We start from the raw sequence: 19,977 nt of genomic DNA on the forward strand, positions 1-19,977 counted from the left end.
AAGTTGTTGGTTAACCAGCTGGTTAAGTTGCTGGTTAAGTTGCTGGTTAACCAGCTGGTTAAGTTGCTGGTTAAACTGCTGGTTAAACTGCTGGTATCTCTCCTTCCCAGAGCGTTCAGTGTTTCTTTAGGCCTTTGGGCTCTTGGGTCAAAGGCTGACGCTGGGTCTGAGACGCTGCAGGGGATTGTGGGGGATTGAGGGTCCTCACCCGTCCGATCTCGGCGGTCCAGGACACCACGATGGTGTTGGGGACGGTGGTGGACAGTCGGACCAGTGAGGTAATGTTGATGGGCCGGCTCGGCCGCTTGGGCTCCACGCCGTTTTTGGTTGGAGGGAGATAACCCTGGAACGAGAGAGGAGGTTAGAGAGTGTGTGAGAGAGAGAGAGAGAGAGAGAGTGTGTGTGAGACCCTCACCGGCAGGTTGCACGGCTTCCCGTTGACCTTCACACACAGATTGGGGGGGAAGTGGTCTTCCTGAGGACAGCTGGTCTCCGACAGGCAGAACCGCAGCTGGACCTGAACCGAGAAGTCGCACTTGTTCCCGGAGATGTCCCTGGTGGGGGGTGGGGTAGGGTGGGGGGACAGAGAGACAGACAGCTCGTCTCCACGTGTGTGGACACCAGGGGGGGACGGGGGGGACGGGGTCTTACATGGAGCTGCTGATCTGCTGGACCTGCTGCGGCGTCAAGGCAAACGCAAAACACGTCTCCTGAAATCTCTGGCTGCTGTCGGACGCTGTGGGGGGGGGGGGGGGGGCAGAGGGCGGGGGGGGGGGGGGGGCAGACAGACAATCGGTTACTTCTGGCGGGATCACAGCACGGTGGAATGCGGTTTCTGGAGGAGCTGCTGGGCTCACACCGAGGGGAAGACGCTCTATTTATAGTCCCTCCTCATTAGAGGGGGCGTGGCTTCCTCGCCAGAGGGGGCGTGGCTTCCTCACCAGAGGGGGAGTGGCCCCGGTTACATTTAAGGAAATTTTCAACTTTAAATAGCGACGTTTTGAAAATTGACAAAAAAAGCGTGACCAGGAGGATCTGGACTGGGAGCAGGACCAGATTTCACACCTCTCCAGCAGAGCGCGAAGCGCCTGACACACATTCACCCATTCACACACACATTCACACACCAGTGGAAGCAGCTGCGACGCAAGGCGGTGCGTCCGTCCGCGGGGGATCCTGGGGTTCAGCGCCTTGCTCAAGGACACGTCGACAAGGGACAGGGAGAAACAGGAATCCAACTAACAACCACCTTATTTTCAGGTGGTCACTCTCCGCCCCCTATTTCAGAAAAGTGTTGTTGTTTCCATGGAGACGGAGTTGAAGCATTTCAAAAAGCTCCACTTTGGGACTTATTTTCAAAAAGCTGGATCTTCGTGGCTCTGAGCTCCGCTGTCCCGAACCCTGGGAGACCACAGACTGGTCCCGGTCCACCACAGACTGGTCCCGGTCCACCAGAGACTGGTCCCGGTCCACCACAGACTGGTCCCGGTCCACCACAGACTGGTCCCGGTCCACCAGAGACTGGTCCCGGTCCACCACAGACTGGTCCCGGTCCACCAGAGACTGGTCCCGGTCCACCAGAGACTGGTCCCGGTCCACCACAGACTGGTCCCGGTCCACCACAGACTGGTCCCGGTCCACCACAGACTGGTCCCGGTCCACCAGAGACTGGTCCCGGTCCACCACAGACTGGTCCCGGTCCACCACAGACTGGTCCCGGTCCACCAGAGACTGGTCCCGGTCCACCAGAGACTGGTCCCGGTCCACCACAGACTGGTTCCGGTCCACCAGAAACTGGTCAAAGTACGAACAAACTGCGCTGGGACTGTGTCACAACCATTGGTTGTATATAAAAATGGGCGGAGCTAAAGTAGCGTCCCCCACAGCGTCCTGAAGCCTCCAGCAGGTCGTCTCCATACTGAACACTGTGAACCACATGTAATGTGATTGGTCCAGCCTGTCACATGACCGCATCGTGTGGACAGAGGAGGAGCTGTGATTGGCTGATTTACGCTGAACTTTAAAAAATAAAAAAATAAAATCAACAGACGACTGATTTGAAAATCAGAGTCTGGTCCAGAAGAGGCTAGAGACAGAGACCAGAACCTGTTCTGGAACCCGGCGCTTCACATGTTGATTTGACCCCTGAAATTCACCTTCTGTCGGTGAGTTCTAAAGGGTTCTAAAGGGACCCGGGTTCTTTTGAAGCCCACATCCCGGCCCCCCCCCCCCCCCCCGCTGGCTTCAGGTGTCTCCGGCGGCGGCCGGCTCCCGGTCGTACTGAGCTCTGCTCGGTGAGTCACGAACAGCCGGCCAGATGTTCTTCATTAACGACGTCTGACCGTCAAACCAAACCTCCAGGCTAACGCTAAGCTAAGCTACGCTAGGCTAAGCTAAGCTAACTGAAGCTCAACGTTTCAGCGGTGAAGGAGAGAAGTCTAGCTTTTATGTAATTTGTGGTTAGGATGTGGAAATATTAGTTTTTAGTGTGTGTGTGTGTGTGTGTGTGTGTGTGTGTGTGTGTGTGTGTGTGTGTGTGTGTGTGTGTCTACACTAGAAACATATTCAATGTGTGTGTGAGAGAGAGAGAGAGCGATAGAGAGAGCAGGTGAGGACAGAGAAAGAGCTCTTTCTATTTATAACCCGAGTGCCCAGAGAGAAGGAATACTGAGAGAGAGAGAGAGAGAGAGAGAGAGAGAGAGAGAGAGAGAGAGAGAGAGAGGAAAAGGGAGGGAGGGAGAGAGAGAGAGACGGAGAGAGAGAGGGAGAGAGAGGAAAAGGGAGGGAGGGAGAGAGAGACGGAGAGAGAGGAAAAGGGAGGGAGGGAGAGAGAGAGGGAGAGAGAGAGACGGTTGTGTGTGTCTGAATAAAAACACTGTCCAGATGAGACGGTGTGTGTGGTGAGACGGGTCATTACTGCCAAGATGGACGACTGTTTGAAATCCTGATGAGAGGACTGAGCTGACGGTCCCGACAACACCCTGTGTGTGTGTGTGTGTGTGTGTGTGTGTGTGTGTGTGTGTGTGTGTGTGTGTGTGTGTGTAGAAGAGGCTTGTCGTCTCTCTGCTGCTGCTCGAGGTCTTAATGTAGTGGTGGACTTGGACAGTCATGGCCGTGACCTCTAAATGACCTCTAACTGAGGACTGGAGGTAAGCTCCTGGTTCTCATGGTCCTGGTCCCAGTCCAGATCCTCCTGGTCCTGGTCCCAGTCCAGATCCTCCTGGTCCTGGTTCCAGTCCAGATCCTCCTGGTCCTGGTTCCAGTCCAGATCCTCCTGGTCCTGGTTCCAGTCCAGATCCTCCTGGTCCTGGTCCCAGTCCAGATCCTCCTGGTCCTGGTTCCAGTCCAGATCCTCCTGGTCCTGGTTCCAGTCCAGATCCTCCTGGTCCTGGTCCCAGTCCAGATCCTCCTGGTCCTGGTTCCAGTCCAGATCCTCCTGGTCCTGGTTCCAGTCCAGATCCTCCTGGTCCTGGTCCCAGTCCAGATCCTCCTGGTCCTGGTTCCAGTCCAGATCCTCCTGGTCCTGGTCCCAGTCCAGATCCTCCTGGTCCTGGTTCCAGTCCAGATCCTCCTGGTCCTGGTCCCAGTCCAGATCTTCCTGGTCCCAGTCCAGATCCTCCTGGTCCTGGCTCCAGGTTCTCCCACTTTCAACAAGCAGCTCATCTGACTAAACTGCTTCATTTTCTTGTGTCATCATTCGTGTTAAATATCAAAGACACAGGATCTTATCAACTGTTTTTCAGATACTTTTTTTTGCAGGACTTAGAAGTTTTGACTATTTCAGTCTCTGAATTATGAGTAAAAGTTTATTTTTGCTTTCAGGTTTAGTGAGATTCAACGAAATCAAAAATAACAGAACATACTGGAAAATGAAGAGCTCAGTTTCAGTTTCAGCTGTTTTTCACTGAAGTGTGTCTCCCGGTGCTTCCTGTATGAGCTGCAGTTACCTGCCCTCTCCACAGAGGGCGCTGCTCAGCCCACGTCTCCACCACACGAAGTCTGGACTTCTCTTTAATGCCAGAGGAGATGGACTGAGGGAGGCTGGGAGCAGGTGTGCAGCGACTGCCGGGTATCATGGGCTCATTAGAGTCTGAACATGAATAAAGAGCAGCAGGCAGCGCGGATCTGGAACCCTGCGTCACGGTTGGTTCTGACGTCCTGCAGCAGGCAGGAGGAACCACGTCACTGTGCACGTACGCGTGAACGTGAAGGTAAGAAGGATGAAATCAAGGTTTACCCAGCAGGCCTGAACACGACTCAATCACTCGGAGGGTGAGATAAGGACGGCCGAGTTTTACTTTAGGAGTGAGGCGTCGCTGCGGCGAGGTCTTCACGAAACCGCCCTTCACCGGCACAACCGCCACACAGCCGGCGACCCACGCCCCGAGGCGTCCCTGAACGCCTCTCGGACTGCCGGCCAGGAGAATCTCTCATTTCAGTCACAGTCAGACTGTTCAGTCTGAGGAGAGGAGTTCAGGAGGTCAGACACCCGGTACACTGCCGGTACACTGCCGGGTACACTGCCGGGTACACTGCCGGTACACTGCCAGTACACTGCCGGTACACTGCCGGTACACTGCCCGGTACACTGCCCGGTACACTGCCCGCTACACTGCCGGTACACTGCCCGGTACACTGCCCGGTACACTGCCCGGTACACTGCCGGTACACTGCCCGGTACACTGCCGGTACACTGCCCGGTACACTGCCCGGTACACTGCCGGTACACTGCCCGGTACACTGCCGGTACACTGCCGGTACACTGCCACCACATGGCGCCGCCCGGTACACTGCCCGGTACACTGCCCGGTACACTGCCACCGCAGGGCGCTGTCCGGTACACTGCCGGTACACTGCCCGGTACACTGCCGGTACACTGCCCGGTACGGTGCCACCGCAGGGCGCCGCCCGGTACACTGCCTCCGCTGGAGAACGTTCTGGGTTGTTCTCCAGCCGGAGAACATTCTCGGTGGGTCTACGGTTGGAGAACGTTGTGGCTGTTCTCCGGCTGGATGAGCTCAGCTCAGGAGAATGTTCTGGGTTCTGCTCAGCTGGACCTGATTAACGTGGCTTTGCTACTTTTTCTCAGTTCGGTACACCGCAGGCACACACACACACACACACACACACACACACACACACACACACACACACACAGGAACCCTTTCTGTGTCGCTCCAAAACAACAATGAAAAACCTGCACAAAAGGTTTATTCTGGACGTTGGTCCCACAAAGACAGGCGGCCGTTCCAGAAGGGGGGCGTCTCTCGCTGTCTGCACCGTCAGCTGCCGGCGGACTCTTCCGGAGCGTCCGTCGCTCTCTGCACACGGTGAAGCAACGGTTCCCCGACAAAGAGCGTGAAGAGCAGAGACACAAATATTTACCGTCATGAGGCGGCGAGTCCGCCAGCGCCACCATAAACCGCCGCAGAGAGCCGGTAGTAGGGGGACGGGCCGGGGCCCCGGATCCTGACCTGGAGCCCCACCGCGAGTCCGGGAGTCCAGATTCCAGGGTAAAGCAGAGCGAGCGGCACTGGCAGTAGCCACGTTTCCATGTTCACCGCATAATCAGACTGTAGGTGAGGCGGATTGTGAAAGGTTCATATAAACACCGAGTGGATCCGCTTCACTCCAAGTGGATTGTATTGAAGATCCGACTGATCGAGGTGGTCTACGCCGATCGATAATCCGCTCCGTGTCTCCCATAAACAGAACCTCACAGTGGATTAAACGGGGGACTATTGGCTCTGCCATGTGTTCCCTCATACGGAGTGACGTGATGATGTGACAGGAAGCAGGAAACAGGAAACAGGAAGGAGGAAACAGGAAGCAGGAAACAGGAAGCAGGAAACAGGAAGCAGGAAAGCCAAAAACAAGCAGAAGAACAGGACGGTGGCTGAGAACCTTTTTTTTATAAAAACCTTGAGAGAACAAACACTGGAGAGGAGAGATGGAGCCAGTTGTTGAAAGAGCTCGGTGGTGGACTACCGGCGGACTACTGCCCGGCGTTATGGATTAACTGGTTCCCATGGTAACAAGTGACGGATTTCTGGAAACAGCAGATGTTAAAATAAGACTCACAAAAGACTTAAAACATAAACTTACTGTGACTGTAGAAAACCGACGTTAGCTAGAACGTCTACAAGTTTCAGTCGGTTTTCAACATCTGTTGGTCACAAGTTAACACGGACACCAGTTTATTCTAAACATCGGCAGGCAGAGATGTGCTGGGCGGGGCGGGACTAATCCGCTCCACCAGGACCCTGGTGGACCAGGACTGATGGTGGAGCTCTTTGTTTGCCGCCCATGATTACGGATGAGTTTAACATGACTGTTTTCTAACGATTGAAGACACCCATGGTGACCGGGGTAGCGTCTCCGTCACTGTGCTGAAGTCATGATCGTCAGGGAGGAGTTCAGCGGCGTGCCGATCTCTCCGGTGTGTCAGCTTCAGAGAGGTTGAAGAAAAGCCTGCAGGTTCTCTGGAACACTGACACCGTACCGACACACAGCATGCGTGTGTTTCCACCCTCAGGTTACATAACTGCCCCGCGCCTCGCCGATATAAATACATCCTCCCATCAACCGAAACACATCATGTTCTGAAAGAGCAGCGGCTGAAAACAATACAAACACACATGAAGGCAGCCGGCGGCCAGGCTGCAGGAACGCTGCCGTCTGCAGAGAAAACCGCCTCCTGCTGCTGGAACGCACGAGAGAGGCTGAGAGAGAGGCTAGAGAGAGGCTGAGAGAGTGAGAGAGGCTGGAGAGAGAGGCTGGAGAGAGACTGGAGAGAGAGAGAGGCTGGAGAGAGAGGCTGAGAGAGAGGCTGGAGAGAGAGAGGCTGAGAGAGAGACTGGAGAGAGACTGGAGAGAGGCTGAGAGAGACTGGAGAGAGAGGCTGAGAGAGAGAGGCTGGAGAGAGGCTGAGAGAGACTGGAGAGAGAGGCTGGAGAGAGAGAGGCTAGAGAGAGGCTGAGAGAGTGAGAGAGGCTGGAGAGAGAAAGGCTGGAGAGAGAGGCTGGAGAGAGACTGGAGAGAGACTGGAGAGAGAGAGAGAGGCTGGAGAGAGAGAGGCTGGAGAGAGAAAGGCTGGAGAGAGAGGCTGAGAGAGAGAGGCTGGAGAGAGAGGCTGAGAGAGAGAGAGGCTGGAGAGAGTGAGAGAGGCTGGAGAGAGACTGGAGAGAGACTGGAGAGAGAGAGAGAGAGGCTGGAGAGAGAGGCTGGAGAGAGACTGGAGAGAGAGGCTGAGAGAGAGAGAGGCTGGAGAGAGAGGCTGAGAGAGAGAGAGGCTGGAGAGAGAGAGGCTGGAGAGAGGCTGAGAGAGACTGGAGAGAGACTGAGAGAGACTGGAGAGAGACTGGAGAGAGAGAGAGAGGGTGGAGAGAGAGAGGCTGGAGAGAGAGAGGCTGGAGAGAGAAAGGCTGGAGAGAGAGGCTGAGAGAGAGAGGCTGGAGAGAGAGGCTGAGAGAGAGAGAGGCTGGAGAGAGAGGCTGGAGAGAGAAAGGCTGGAGAGAGAGGCTGGAGAGAGAGGCTGGAGAGAGAGAGGCTGGAGAGAGAGGCTGGAGAGAGAAAGGCTGGAGAGAGAGGCTGGAGAGAGACTGGAGAGAGAGGCTGAGAGAGAGAGAGGCTGGAGAGAGAGGCTGAGAGAGAGAGGCTGGAGAGAGAGGCTGGAGAGAGAGAGGCTGGAGAGAGAGGCTGGAGAGAGGCTGAGAGAGACTGGAGAGAGACTGAGAGAGACTGGAGAGAGACTGGAGAGAGAGAGAGAGAGGGTGGAGAGAGAGAGGCTGGAGAGAGAGAGGCTGGAGAGAGAGAGGCTGAGAGAGACTGGAGAGAGACTGGAGAGAGAGAGGCTGAGAGAGAAGCTGAGAGATAGGCTGTAGAGAGAGGCTGGAGAGAGACTGGAGAGAGAGAGAGGCTGGAGAGAGAGGCTGGAGAGAGAGGGTGAGAGAGAGAGGCTGGAGAGAGAGAGGCTGGAGAGTGAGAGGCTGGAGAGAGAGAGGCCAAGAGAGACTGGAGAGAAAGAGAGGCTGAGAGAGAGGCTGTAGAGAGAGACTCGAGAGAGAGAGAGAGAGAGAGGCTGGAGAGAGAGAGGCTGAGAGAGACTGGAGAGAGAGAGGCTGGAGAGAGAGAGGCTGAGAGAGGCTGTAGAGAGAGGCTGGAGAGAGAGAGGCTGAGAGAGAGAGGCTGGAGAGAGAGGGTGAGAGAGAGAGGCTGGAGAGAGAGGGTGAGAGAGAGAGGCTGGAGAGAGAGAGGCTGGAGAGAGAGAGGCTGAGAGAGACTGGAGAGAGAGAGAGGCTGAGAGAGAGGCTGTAGAGAGAGACTCGAGAGAGAGAGAGGCTGGAGAGAGAGAGGCTGAGAGAGAGGGTGAGAGAGAGAGAGAGACGCTGGAGAGAGAGAGACTGGAGAGAGAGACTGGAGAGAGAGAGGCTGGAGAGAGAGACTGGAGAGAGAGAGACTGGAGAGAGAGGCTGGAGAGAGAGAGAGACTGGAGAGAGAGGCTGGAGAGAGAGAGACTGGAGAGAGAGAGGCTGGAGAGAGAGAGAGACTGGAGAGAGAGAGGCTGGAGAGAGAGAGAGACTGGAGAGAGAGAGGCTGGAGAGAGACAGAGACTGGAGAGAGAGGCTGGAGAGAGAGAGAGACTGGAGAGAGAGAGGCTGGAGAGAGAGGCTGGAGCTGCTGGGGGTCTGGAGGGAGCAGAATCACTCACACTGCTAATCTGGAAGGACGGTTGGAGGGAGGGAGGGGTGGATGGATGGAGGGATGGAGGGATGGAGGGAGGCAGGGAGGGAATCAGTCCATTACCTTCCAGCAGCTGTTTTCCACTCAGTCTCTGTTCCAAACAAACTTTAAAGGCGTCAAAGTCAAACTTTTCAGAGGTTGTACTTAATCCCATAATCCCAGTTTGGGATTAATAAAATAACTCTCTACTCTTTCTGCTGTTTCCACGGAGACTCGGCATTTTCAAAAAGTTGCGCTGTCAGTGACTTTGAGCACCTCTGCCATGTAAACAAACGACGGCAGCCTCCTGCCTGGAGGAGTCGTCATAAAACTCTCTGATCGTCGGAGCGGCGGGAGATCTGACTCGTCTTCAGGTGAAGCAGGAGAACCTTTCTAACCAGCGGTTTCTCCGCCGCTGCCTCCTCCTGTAACGGGCCGCCGAGCGGGAAACGAACCGCTCATCAGACCAGCGAGCGAGCGCCGCTCCTCCACAAATGGTGATGAGATCATGTATAATGCATGTGCAGCACAATGAGATCCAGGATGAGAACGGAGGGCAGGCGGCGAGGGACGCTGCAGCCGCGATGATGCTAACGCTAATGCTAACTAGTTCAGAGTTACCTTTACCACCACGGGGGGGGGGGGGGGGGGGGGGGGGGGGGGGGCGCACCCTCGATCGATAAGATGAAACAACTATCGATTAATTAATTACTCGATGATTTGCATCCCTAATTTGTTGTACATAAAATCCCTCATGTTAGCCTGTGAACCGCTAGCAGTAGCTAGCTAGCTTTAGCACCAATGCTAGCGGCAGTGTCTCCCTCCAGCTTTTTGGGTGTTTCCATGGCAACTGGTTTCTTCCTGACTCAGCCTCCACCCAGCAGCATTTCCACTCCGCCTGTCTCTATTATGTATGTGGAAAACTTCACCAGAGGGAACATTTAGCTAGCTCATGCTATTATCGGAAGCTTTCAGGAAACATCGTCACCCTGAAAACATTAAATATAGGTGAAAAAAGACCCCGGAGGAGGGAAATGACGTGAACGCGGTTACTGATTTTCCCAAACGGTTATGATTTATCATCCATGTACACGTTTACACGTGTAGACGTTGACACCTCTACTTAAGACCAACACAACTCTTGAATACGACGGATTCAAACCACAAACAGAAGAGAAAATAAACGGTGAGTCCTGACCGCCACAACAACAGTGGTCAGTGTTACCCAAAAACAGGGAAAATTCTTATTTTCTTTCAAAATAAAGTGCCATGTAGACAAGAGTGACCCCGCCCAGATGAGGCCATTTTCGGACACAGGTGTCCGGCCACATGCAAATCCTGACCCAGGGCGGTCGGGAAGAGTCAAGGGGAGGTCGGGGAGGGGGGTTCAAAGGGGGGGGGGGGGGGGGGGCGATGGCAGAGCGGCAGCCGCTGTGTTTGTACATGCATCCGCAGGCAAATTAATGAGGAGACGGCGGCTCACCCCATTAAAATGCTAATGCAGGAAGATGAAGACATTTCCATACATCCCAGAGCTCAGTCTGGTTCTGCTCAGTGCAGGAAGGCTGCTGGGTGTAGAGCTAATGTGCTAATGCGCTAATGCTGTTACAAGTCCGACCAAGATGAAACCGACGCTCGGCTCTGATCAGCAGAGAATCACAGAATCACAGATCCACAGCAGACTGATGCAGGTTTAGCCCTTTTCACAGGAAACGCTGGAAAAACTCCAAACCTCAGAGAGCTTTCTATCCTGCGAATACTAAACTGCTAATGCTAATGCTAAAGATATAACATGTTAAACATGTAGCCACCAGCTAATGCTAAACATGTACCCACGTGTTAATGCTAAATATATAGCATGCGAAACATGTAGCCACCTGCTAATGCTAAACATGTAGCCACTAGCTAAAGCTAAACATGTAGCCACGTGTTAATGCTAAATATATAGCATGCGAAACATGTAGCCACCTGCTAATGCTAAACATGTAGCCACCAGCTAAAGCTAAACATGTAGCCACTAGCTAAAGCTAAACATGTAGCCATGTGTTAATGCTAAATATATAGCATGTGAAACATGTAGCCACCAGCTAAAGCTAAACATGTAGCCACTAGCTAAAGCTAAACATGTAGCCACGTGTTAATGCTAAATATATAGCATGTGAAACATGTAGCCACCAGCTAAGGCTAAACATGTAGCCACGTGTTAATGCTAAATATATAGCATGCTAAACATGTAGCCACCTGCTAATGCTAAACATGTAGCCACTAGCTAAAGCTAAACATGTAGCCACGCGTTAATGCTAAATATATAGCATGCTAAACATGTAGCCACCTGCTAATGATAAACATGTAGCCACCAGCTAAAGCTAAACATGTAGCCACTAGCTAAAGCTAAACATGTAGCCACTAGCTAAAGCTAAACATGTAGCCACGTGTTAATGCTTAATATATAGCATGTGAAACATGTAGCCACCAGCTAAAGCTAAACATGTAGCCACTAGCTAAAGCTAAACATGTAGCCACGTGTTAATGCTAAATATATAGCATGTGAAACATGTAGCCACCAGCTAAGGCTAAACATGTAGCCACGTGTTAATGCTAAATATATAGCATGTGAAACATGTAGCCACCAGCTAAGGCTAAACATGTAGCCATGTGTTAATGCTAAATATATAGCATGCTAAACATGTAGCCACCTGCTAATGCTAAACATGTAGCCACCAGCTAAAGCTAAACATGTAGCCACGTGTTAATGCTAAATATATACCATGCTAAACATGTAGCCACCTGCTAATGCTAAACATGTAGCCACTAGCTAAAGCTAAACATGTAGCCACGCGTTAATGCTAAATATATAGCATGCTAAACATGTAGCCACCTGCTAATGATAAACATGTAGCCACCAGCTAAAGCTAAACATGTAGCCACTAGCTAAAGCTAAACATGTAGCCACGTGTTAATGCTTAATATATAGCATGTGAAACATGTAGCCACCAGCTAAAGCTAAACATGTAGCCACTAGCTAAAGCTAAACATGTAGCCACGTGTTAATGCTAAATATATAGCATGTGAAACATGTAGCCACCAGCTAAGGCTAAACATGTAGCCACGTGTTAATGCTAAATATATAGCATGTGAAACATGTAGCCACCAGCTAAGGCTAAACATGTAGCCATGTGTTAATGCTAAATATATAGCATGCTAAACATGTAGCCACCTGCTAATGCTAAACATGTAGCCACCAGCTAAAGCTAAACATGTAGCCACGTGTTAATGCTAAATATATACCATGCTAAACATGCAGCCACCTGCTAATGCTAAACATGTAGCCAACAGCTGGAAAGTATGAAACTGACTAAAATCAAGCATATTTTCACCATTCATAACTAAAATCTGTGGTGTATTTATTCCAAATGCAACAATGGAGCCAAAATATCACAAATATTAAACCAGGGGCGCCCAAAGTGGGTCCTGGAGGGCCGCAGCCCCGCATGTTTTCCATGTCTCCCTGCTTCTACACAGCTGATTGCAACGGGGCTCGTTATCTGGCTTCCGCCGGACTTGGCCATGAATCATCGTGAGATTCAGGTGTCTTGAAGCAGGGAGACATGGAAAACATGCAGGGCTGCGGCCCTCCAGGACCGACTTTGGACACCCCTGTATTAAACGTTTTGAACGCCGACAGACGGAAATCTTTCCTGAACAAAAATACAAATGTTACCAAATACAGTCACCCGTCATAAAAAGGGTTGAAAAAAAAAAACCTAACAGAAAACCTCTTTTGATAAGCTTCTTTCAGACAACCAGCCGTCGTCACTCAACAGAAACATGTCCAGCCCTGAGTGATGTCATCACTCTACGCCCATATATGGTCGAAGAGTCACATGACCCTCAAGCGTGCCTCAGGAGAAAAATCGTCTTTCTTTGAGAGAAAAACTGCTGTCAAATCTCACAATTTTGATCAAATGTGAGAAAAAAATGATGACGTCTGACAGGAAAATCGCTTCTCTTTCCGTCTGCGTGGTTTTCAAAGCTGTCAGACTTGTAGTTTAGAGCCTAGAGGCCTCGGTTTGCGAAGAACGTGAGATTTTCCCCCATCCGCCTCCTTTATAAGTGACAGCAAAAATCTTTGTAAGAAAGCAGAAACAAAAACTTTCTGTCCCGTGAAAACGTTCATATTTCATTAAATTATCCCTACATATAACACATCTTTGTGTTCAGAAGGACCTTCTGACGCGCCACGTGTGCTCGGTTTGTTGATAGGCGTCACGGTTTAGCCACGCTCGCCACTTGTTCGAGGTGCTGGAAAAGGCTTTTTCGCTGCTCTGTTTTCCCATAACGGTGGACCAGGGCAGGAGCAAGGCAGGATTTTGGGACTTGAACTTTGACGGCAAATAAAATCCCCAAAGTGTGACTTATTAAAAATGTGTTCTGTTTTATTCCACAGATTCTCCTCTGTCATGCCGTGGTGTTTTGAAGTCTCTATGGCAAACGCCTTTGGAGGAGGTCATGTTCTTGCAAGGACCAAATTCCAGCGTAAATCTTATTTTGAAAGGCAAATTGCAGACTTCCTGTTAGATTTAGGTCAGGGGTGTCGGCAAATGATTTCACAGTCTTGATCAGACCAACGGCTGAGTGTTGGCTTGATCACTCTACAACCGTCCTATGGGCCGTGGCGGCCACTTCAGGGTCTCTAGAGAGCACATTTTGGCAGTGAAGGGGTTAATTTTTTTATTTGAGAAACTGTCTTGTCAGTCACGATGTGCGTGGCACTTCCGATAAGTTTCGCAGCAGGTTTAGGGGTTTAAATTTGGGTTTATTTGGGCGTCATTAAAAAGTGGTTAGGCTCTTCTGGGATTTGTGTGCCCTGAGTCCAGACTCACAGGAACACTTCAGTCATGCCGGCCCGTCCACATCCTGCCCTGTTTCTAACCGCCGTTATGACACTGTGTTTTGAACACTTTATGTTTAAGGAGACAGTGTAAATAAAACGATACGGAAATGATCCTCCAAGTCATTAATGAGGGTAAAAGAACCCACAGTACAGGCAAGTCAGCACAGTGAGCCAAGAGAAAGAGAATGCAGAGAGAAAAACTCCGTTAACGCCTCCGTTTGAGCTCCAACACTTCCTGGAAGAAACATCTGGAACTCCAGCATCAGCCGGAGCTCATCACGGAGCAGAACATATGGTTCATGGGCCTAAACTGGCCCGGACGAGGCTCCAATTAGGCCCAGCAAACCAAGGAAACGGTCAAAATGTCAAAAAGAAAAAGGATTTTTCTCCCAGATTTGGAGCTAGCTATCTGGATGCTATCAAACTAGCTTCAAAACGAGTCACAGGGGGTGTTAGAAAAACACCCAGAATGCAACAGCATTGGTCTCTTTTCCATACTCCTTGAATCAACCACTCGGTTGAAATGTCTACGACCAGGTTTCAGGTTTTTAATGCGACACGTATCAGGATGGTTTCTGGGCCCGGATGGCCACGATGCTTTCATTTGTTCCTGGGGGAAACCCTGCATTCCTGTTGAAGTTTGACTCATTTCCTGCAGTAACTGTAATGGAAGAGCCCTGAAACGGGCGGCGGTGGCGGCGGTGGCGGCGGTGGCGGCGGTGGCGGCGGTGGCGGCGGTGGCGGCGGCGCTGGCGGTTACCTAGACTGGTGGGCTTGATGAGCTCGTCCAGCAGGTCGTAGAAGGGCAGCCGCTGCAGCTTGACGTCGGGGTGCACGGGGTGCAGCGCGGCGGAGGCGGGCAGGTGGTGCGGCAGCCCCGTCAGCTCGTGCTTCCCTGGGCCCAGCAGCGACAGCGGCAGCAGGGCGGCGGCGGCGGGCGACGGGGCGCCGCCGTGGCCTTCGTACGCCAGCTGCGTCAGGCCGGCGGGCAGCGCCGCGCCGCCGCCGCCGCCCGCCGACGCCGCCGGGTGGTGCGGCCCGGGCGGCGCCGGCTCCGCGCGCGACGCCATCTTGGCCGGGAAGCGGCGCCGGTACAGCTCCTTGATCTTCATGTGCACGGCGGGGCTGCAGCCCGCCTTCAGCAGCTGCAGTGCCTTGCTCAGCAGCTCGTGCTTGCGGCCGTGCTTGTTGCGGCCGGCGTATCCCAGCAGCACCTGCAGCTCCGACACCCGCAGGCTCATCACCATCTGCTGCAGGACACACACACACACACACACACACACACACACACACACACACACACACACACACACACACACACACGACGGAAATTAATACATCAGGAACAGCAGAACCGGGACAGACCCAGAACCGGGAAAGAACCAGGACCGGGACAGAACCAGAAATGGGATGGAACCAGAACCGGGATGGAACCAGGACCAGGAGGATACCAGGACCAGGATGGAACCAGGACTGGGATGGAATCAGGACCGTGATGGAACCAGAACGGGATGGGACCAGAACCCGGGACAGAATCAGAACAGGGATAGAACCAGAACCGGGATGGAACCAGGACTGGAATTCAACCAGGACCGGGACGGAACCAAAACCAAGATGTTACAAGAACAAGGATGGAACCAGGACGGAACCAGAACAGGGATGGATCCAGAACCGGGACTGAATCAGAACAGGGAAAGAACCAGGACTGGGATGTCACAAGAACAGGGACGGAACCAGGACCAGGACGAAACCAGAACCAGGATGGGTTTTTACCTGAAACCCACACAGAACGGAACCGGAGGGGAACAAACATCAGCTGTCACATCCGACCGGTTCTGCTCCAGAACAAGACTGAGATCTTAAAAATGAGCGATCCTGATCGATACCGACGTTCAACAACGACCGATATCAGCTGATCGCAATATGCTACAAACTTATTATCAGCTGATATGGAAGCTTCTCTCTGGAACACTGGTCCAGTTTACATGGTGCTTTTTCAGTCAGACTGAAAACCATCATATTAAAGGCGTGTGTAGACATGTACAGTGTACCAAGTGATCCACGACGAGTCCTGGTTCTCCAGGGGCCTGGGTAAAGCGGATCATACTGTCCTGTGACACGAGGACAGAGTCTCTGACGGAACTTTCAGGTCTTCAGCTCTGCAGCAGCAGTCCTCAGCACCCAGCAGGGAGTTTCTATCTGCTCGAATGATTTCCCAACATCCCAGCATCTCCATGAGACGCTGCTCAAGGAGCGAGCGCTCCCCCGGCAGAGTCCACCCCGCCCACGGCACAGCTCCGCCTGCCGGTGTTTCAAATTAACTGGTGTCCGTGTTAACTTGTGACCAGCAGATGATGAAATACCGACTGAAACCTGTAGACGCTCTGGCCAACGTCGGTTTTCTACAGTTACAGTAAATTTATGAGCAGCGGTGCATGTGACATTTTTTGTCTGGCTCTCAGGGGAGAACCTTGGGTTGTTGCTTGGTCCTCACATTTTGAAATACATTTTTTTCCCACGCCTACCAGCAGGAAGAACAAAATAGAGGGACGCGTGGACGATGTTACATAGCCTGCTTTAATTTCAACTGACAATGAAGAGAAGCAGAGCAGCAGAACGTCTGAAACCTTGTAACTGTCACAAAAAATAATGGTGTTTAAAGTTCTGAGAAATAAAAGCCCTCTGGCGCGCCTCCCCTGGGGGGCGCCAGAGGGCTTCAGGGGAGGGCGGGCGAGCTTTTTGCACGTGGGCTTCCGTAGCAACCACGCATTGTGTCCCAGTGCGGCTGCCGTACCCCCCGCCGGGATTAATGGGATTATGAGGCAGTGTATTTCATTGGAGACAGAGCCTCTAGTGGTCATACAGCGCAACTGCAATATAAAAAGATAAATCTTTCACGTCACGTGTAACCGGTTACCCGTCTGTCAGAAGTCCCGGTTACACCTGTAGAGAAAATTGTAAACGTTGACACCCCGAATGGAACCGGTTAATCCAAAACACCGAGCGTTCGTCCAACAGCAGTCTGCCTCGGAGCTCTTTCAACAACTCGCTGTTGTGCGATTCGCCTCCATCTCTCCTCTCCAGTGTTTGTTCTCTTCAGCTTTTTATTAAAAAAAAAGTTTCTCAACCACTGTCCAGTTCTTCTGCTTGTTCTGGACTTTCCTGCTTCCTGCTTCCTGTTTCCTGTTTCCTGTCACGTCATCACGTCACTACGTACGAGGGAACGCATGCGCGGAACAAATAATCCCCCGTTTAATCCGCTCCGCTGTCAAACACCGTTTATATGAGACACAGAGCGGATTATCGATCCATGTCCACCTCGTCCAGTCGGCTCCGAGTGAAGTGGATCCACTCAGTGTTTATGTGACACATTTACAGTCCGCTTCGTCTAAAACCCGATTAGACGGGGTTCATGTAAACGTGGCCAGTGTCCCAACCTGAAGTCAAAATCTTCCTTTCAACACTGGTGATAAAGAATGGGCGATACCATTATCAGTACATCCCAGAGGGTCGGCGGAAAACCAGACATTTATTAAGAAACGTTCCTTTTCTGCTGGAAGTGAAGATTTTCTGTGACGTGAAGCAAAACCAAACCTCACAGCAAGCTGCAGTGAGAAGAGCAGGAGGAGGAACGGCGCTCAGAAATAGATTCCTCCTCTGCAGAAACAAAGGACGCCTCAAAGTCTCAGGGAAAGAAGAAAAATCCAGGTTTTCTTCTGTGGTTTAAGATACACAGTGTGAAAAACATCAGATTAATCTGTTAGATTATAACGGCTGGTTCCACTGTTGTTGTTCTTCCTGTTTGAAACTGAGCTTCATTCTATGACTGACATTTAAAGTCAGACTGAATGAAGGAACCAAAGACCAGCTGACCACGCAGGAGGACTCGTTCTGGACGACTCTCCGCTAACACGACTCGTTCTGGACGACTCTCCGCTAATTCAACTGCTTTTCTTTTCATTTTTGCTGATTTTAATCTGCCTGACGACACAGATTTTACCATTTGCTGCTGCATAAACGTCTTTTTTTGGGTGTAAAATGACGGACGTCATCAGGAATGAGGTGAAACACTTGTTGAACTGTCCTGACAGCCATTTCAAAATAAAAGTGTTAAAGACAGGAGACACTGTTTGTTCCTGACGCCGGCTCCAGCTGTGGCAGAGAGTCTGGACTGAATCCACCAGCAGACCAGAGGAGGACTTCTGCTCCGTCTGTCTGCTTTTTATCTTATTTTATTAACATGTAGATCGAGGCTGAAGCTGCGAACGACGGCAGGCTGACAGGAAGCTCCCGGTTCCAGGTTTTATTTTATTTTACTTTACTTTATTTTGAGCTCCAGGTTTCAGGTTTAATTTAATTTAATTACCTCCGCCAAGGAGGTTATGTAATCACGTTGGTTGGTTTGATTGTTAGCAACATTACAGAAAAAGTAATGGACGGATTGCAATGAAACTTTGTGGAAAGGCGGGTCTGGGGCTAACTTAGAATCCATTAGATTTTGGTGATGATCTGGATCACTGTCTGGATCCTGAAATTTTTTAAAGGATTCTTTATCATTGAGAGACAGAGCAGTCTTTCACATAGTTGGGCAGGCCCGCCGACAGGGGGGGCAAACGGCTCTGTTGTCCTGGGCCCAGGGTTGGGGACAGAATTAAAGGTGGGGGGGCCCATCCAGCACCCCGGTCACGGCTCCCGATGCAGCATGCAGGCACCGTGCCGCTCCGCACCGATCGCTGTGAGGAAACACTGAGATATGAACATGCAGCAAACAGCTTTCTCCCAGACATTGTTTGTGTTGGGGAGAAATAAAATGTTTTTTATTATATCTGGTGTTCTTATTGTTGCTGGTGACTGATTGGAGCTGTGGCGGAGGTCTGCGCTCTCTGAGTGCCAATTTCTAGTTTAGTTTAATTTAATTTAATTTAATTTAATTTAATTTAATTTAATTTAATTTAATTTAATTTAATTTAATTTAATTTAATTCATTTTAACCTCCAGGGTTCATGTTTTGTTTTATTTTATTTTATTTTATTTTATTTTATTTTATTTTATTTTATTTTATTTTGAGCTCCAGGTTTCAGGTGTTGGATTCTTTCTGTTTCGGAGCTCCGGAGAGACGAGCAGAGCTGCTGTTTACAGACCAAACACTGCATCCTGTGTACAGCTGCCACATATGCAGAACTGTGCACAAACAAACACACACACGCACACACACACGCACACACACACACACTGTCTCCGTCCCTGCGTTCTGATTTACAGTCACTTCCTGCAGACCGACCCGCCGCCTGCTGAACTCCAGCCTCCTCAGACTGGATGATGTGAGTTCTGAGGGTTTCCTCCTGACACACACACACACACACACACACACACACACACACACACACAAAATCTGCTGGATTATTTATTGGAAAGAGAGGGAGGTAGAGGTAAAGAGAGAGCAAGAATCAGGGAGAATGTATGCAGGAAACACACACACATGCACACACTCCTAACGAGCACAAACACACACAAAAAGTCATGCATACAAAAACACCCACAGACACGTGCCAACACACACACACACACACACACTCACTAACTCATGCAGGCAGGCAGGCAGGCACACACTCTCTGTTCGCTACAAAGCAAACACACACAATGGAGGCAAATATGCACACACACACACACACACACACACACACACACACACACACACACACACACACACACACACACACACACACACACACACACACACACACACACACACTGCAGATGTGTGGCATTCCTCTGGCTTCCAGAGGAAAATAGACAGAGACACACAGAGGACAGACAACAGTGGAGGGGGGAGGGGTGGGAGTGGGGTGGCTGGTGGATGGAGAGGGGGTGGGGTCAGGGGTCGGGGGTCGGGGGCCGGGGGGGTGGGGGGGGTGGTCAGTGTTCCCCCTCCCCCCTGACAGGTGGCGTCCAACATGACGTCTGTGATGATCTGACAGAGACTGAGCTCTGACTCTTTCACATCTGTCCATCGGGGGGGTCAGGGGGTCAGGGGGTCAACTAGGGGGGAGTGCCCCCCCCCCCCTCTGGACAGGTGGCAGCTGGAGCTGCTAGACTAGAACCCTCTGCAGAACATCTGAGGAACCACACACCTCCAGGAGTGTCAGCAGAAATACACTAAATATGTGTGTGTGTGTGTGTGTGTGTGTGTGTGTGTGTGTGTGTGTGTGTGTGTGTGTGTGTGTGTGTGTGTGTGCGTGTGTGTGTGGGTCTGCGCTCCATTGTGTTCAACTGAAACAAGTTGACATGTCGGTGTAAAGAGAAGCAGCAACAAAGGAAGAACAGAGGGAGAGAGGCTGCGACACACACACACACACACACAC

At 51.4% G+C, this 19,977-nt stretch overlaps 1 protein-coding gene across 1 annotated transcript in view; it reads right to left on the reverse strand.

Annotated features, from left to right (window-relative positions):
• Positions 1-19,977, reverse strand: part of LOC115400775 (E3 SUMO-protein ligase PIAS1-like) — a 48,811-nt gene that overhangs the window by 9,139 nt on the left and 19,695 nt on the right. Inside the window, exons 2-5 of the mRNA XM_030108836.1 lie at positions 14,376-14,865; positions 652-736; positions 416-554; positions 209-343 (exon numbers count right to left, since the gene is read on the reverse strand). Coding sequence (XP_029964696.1) covers positions 209-343; positions 416-554; positions 652-736; positions 14,376-14,865 — 849 coding nt within the window. The remainder of the gene's footprint in view (positions 1-208; positions 344-415; positions 555-651; positions 737-14,375; positions 14,866-19,977) is intronic.

This window comes from Salarias fasciatus, chromosome 1 (genome assembly GCF_902148845.1).
Source record: "Salarias fasciatus chromosome 1, fSalaFa1.1, whole genome shotgun sequence".
Lineage (NCBI taxonomy): Eukaryota > Metazoa > Chordata > Actinopteri > Blenniiformes > Blenniidae > Salarias > Salarias fasciatus.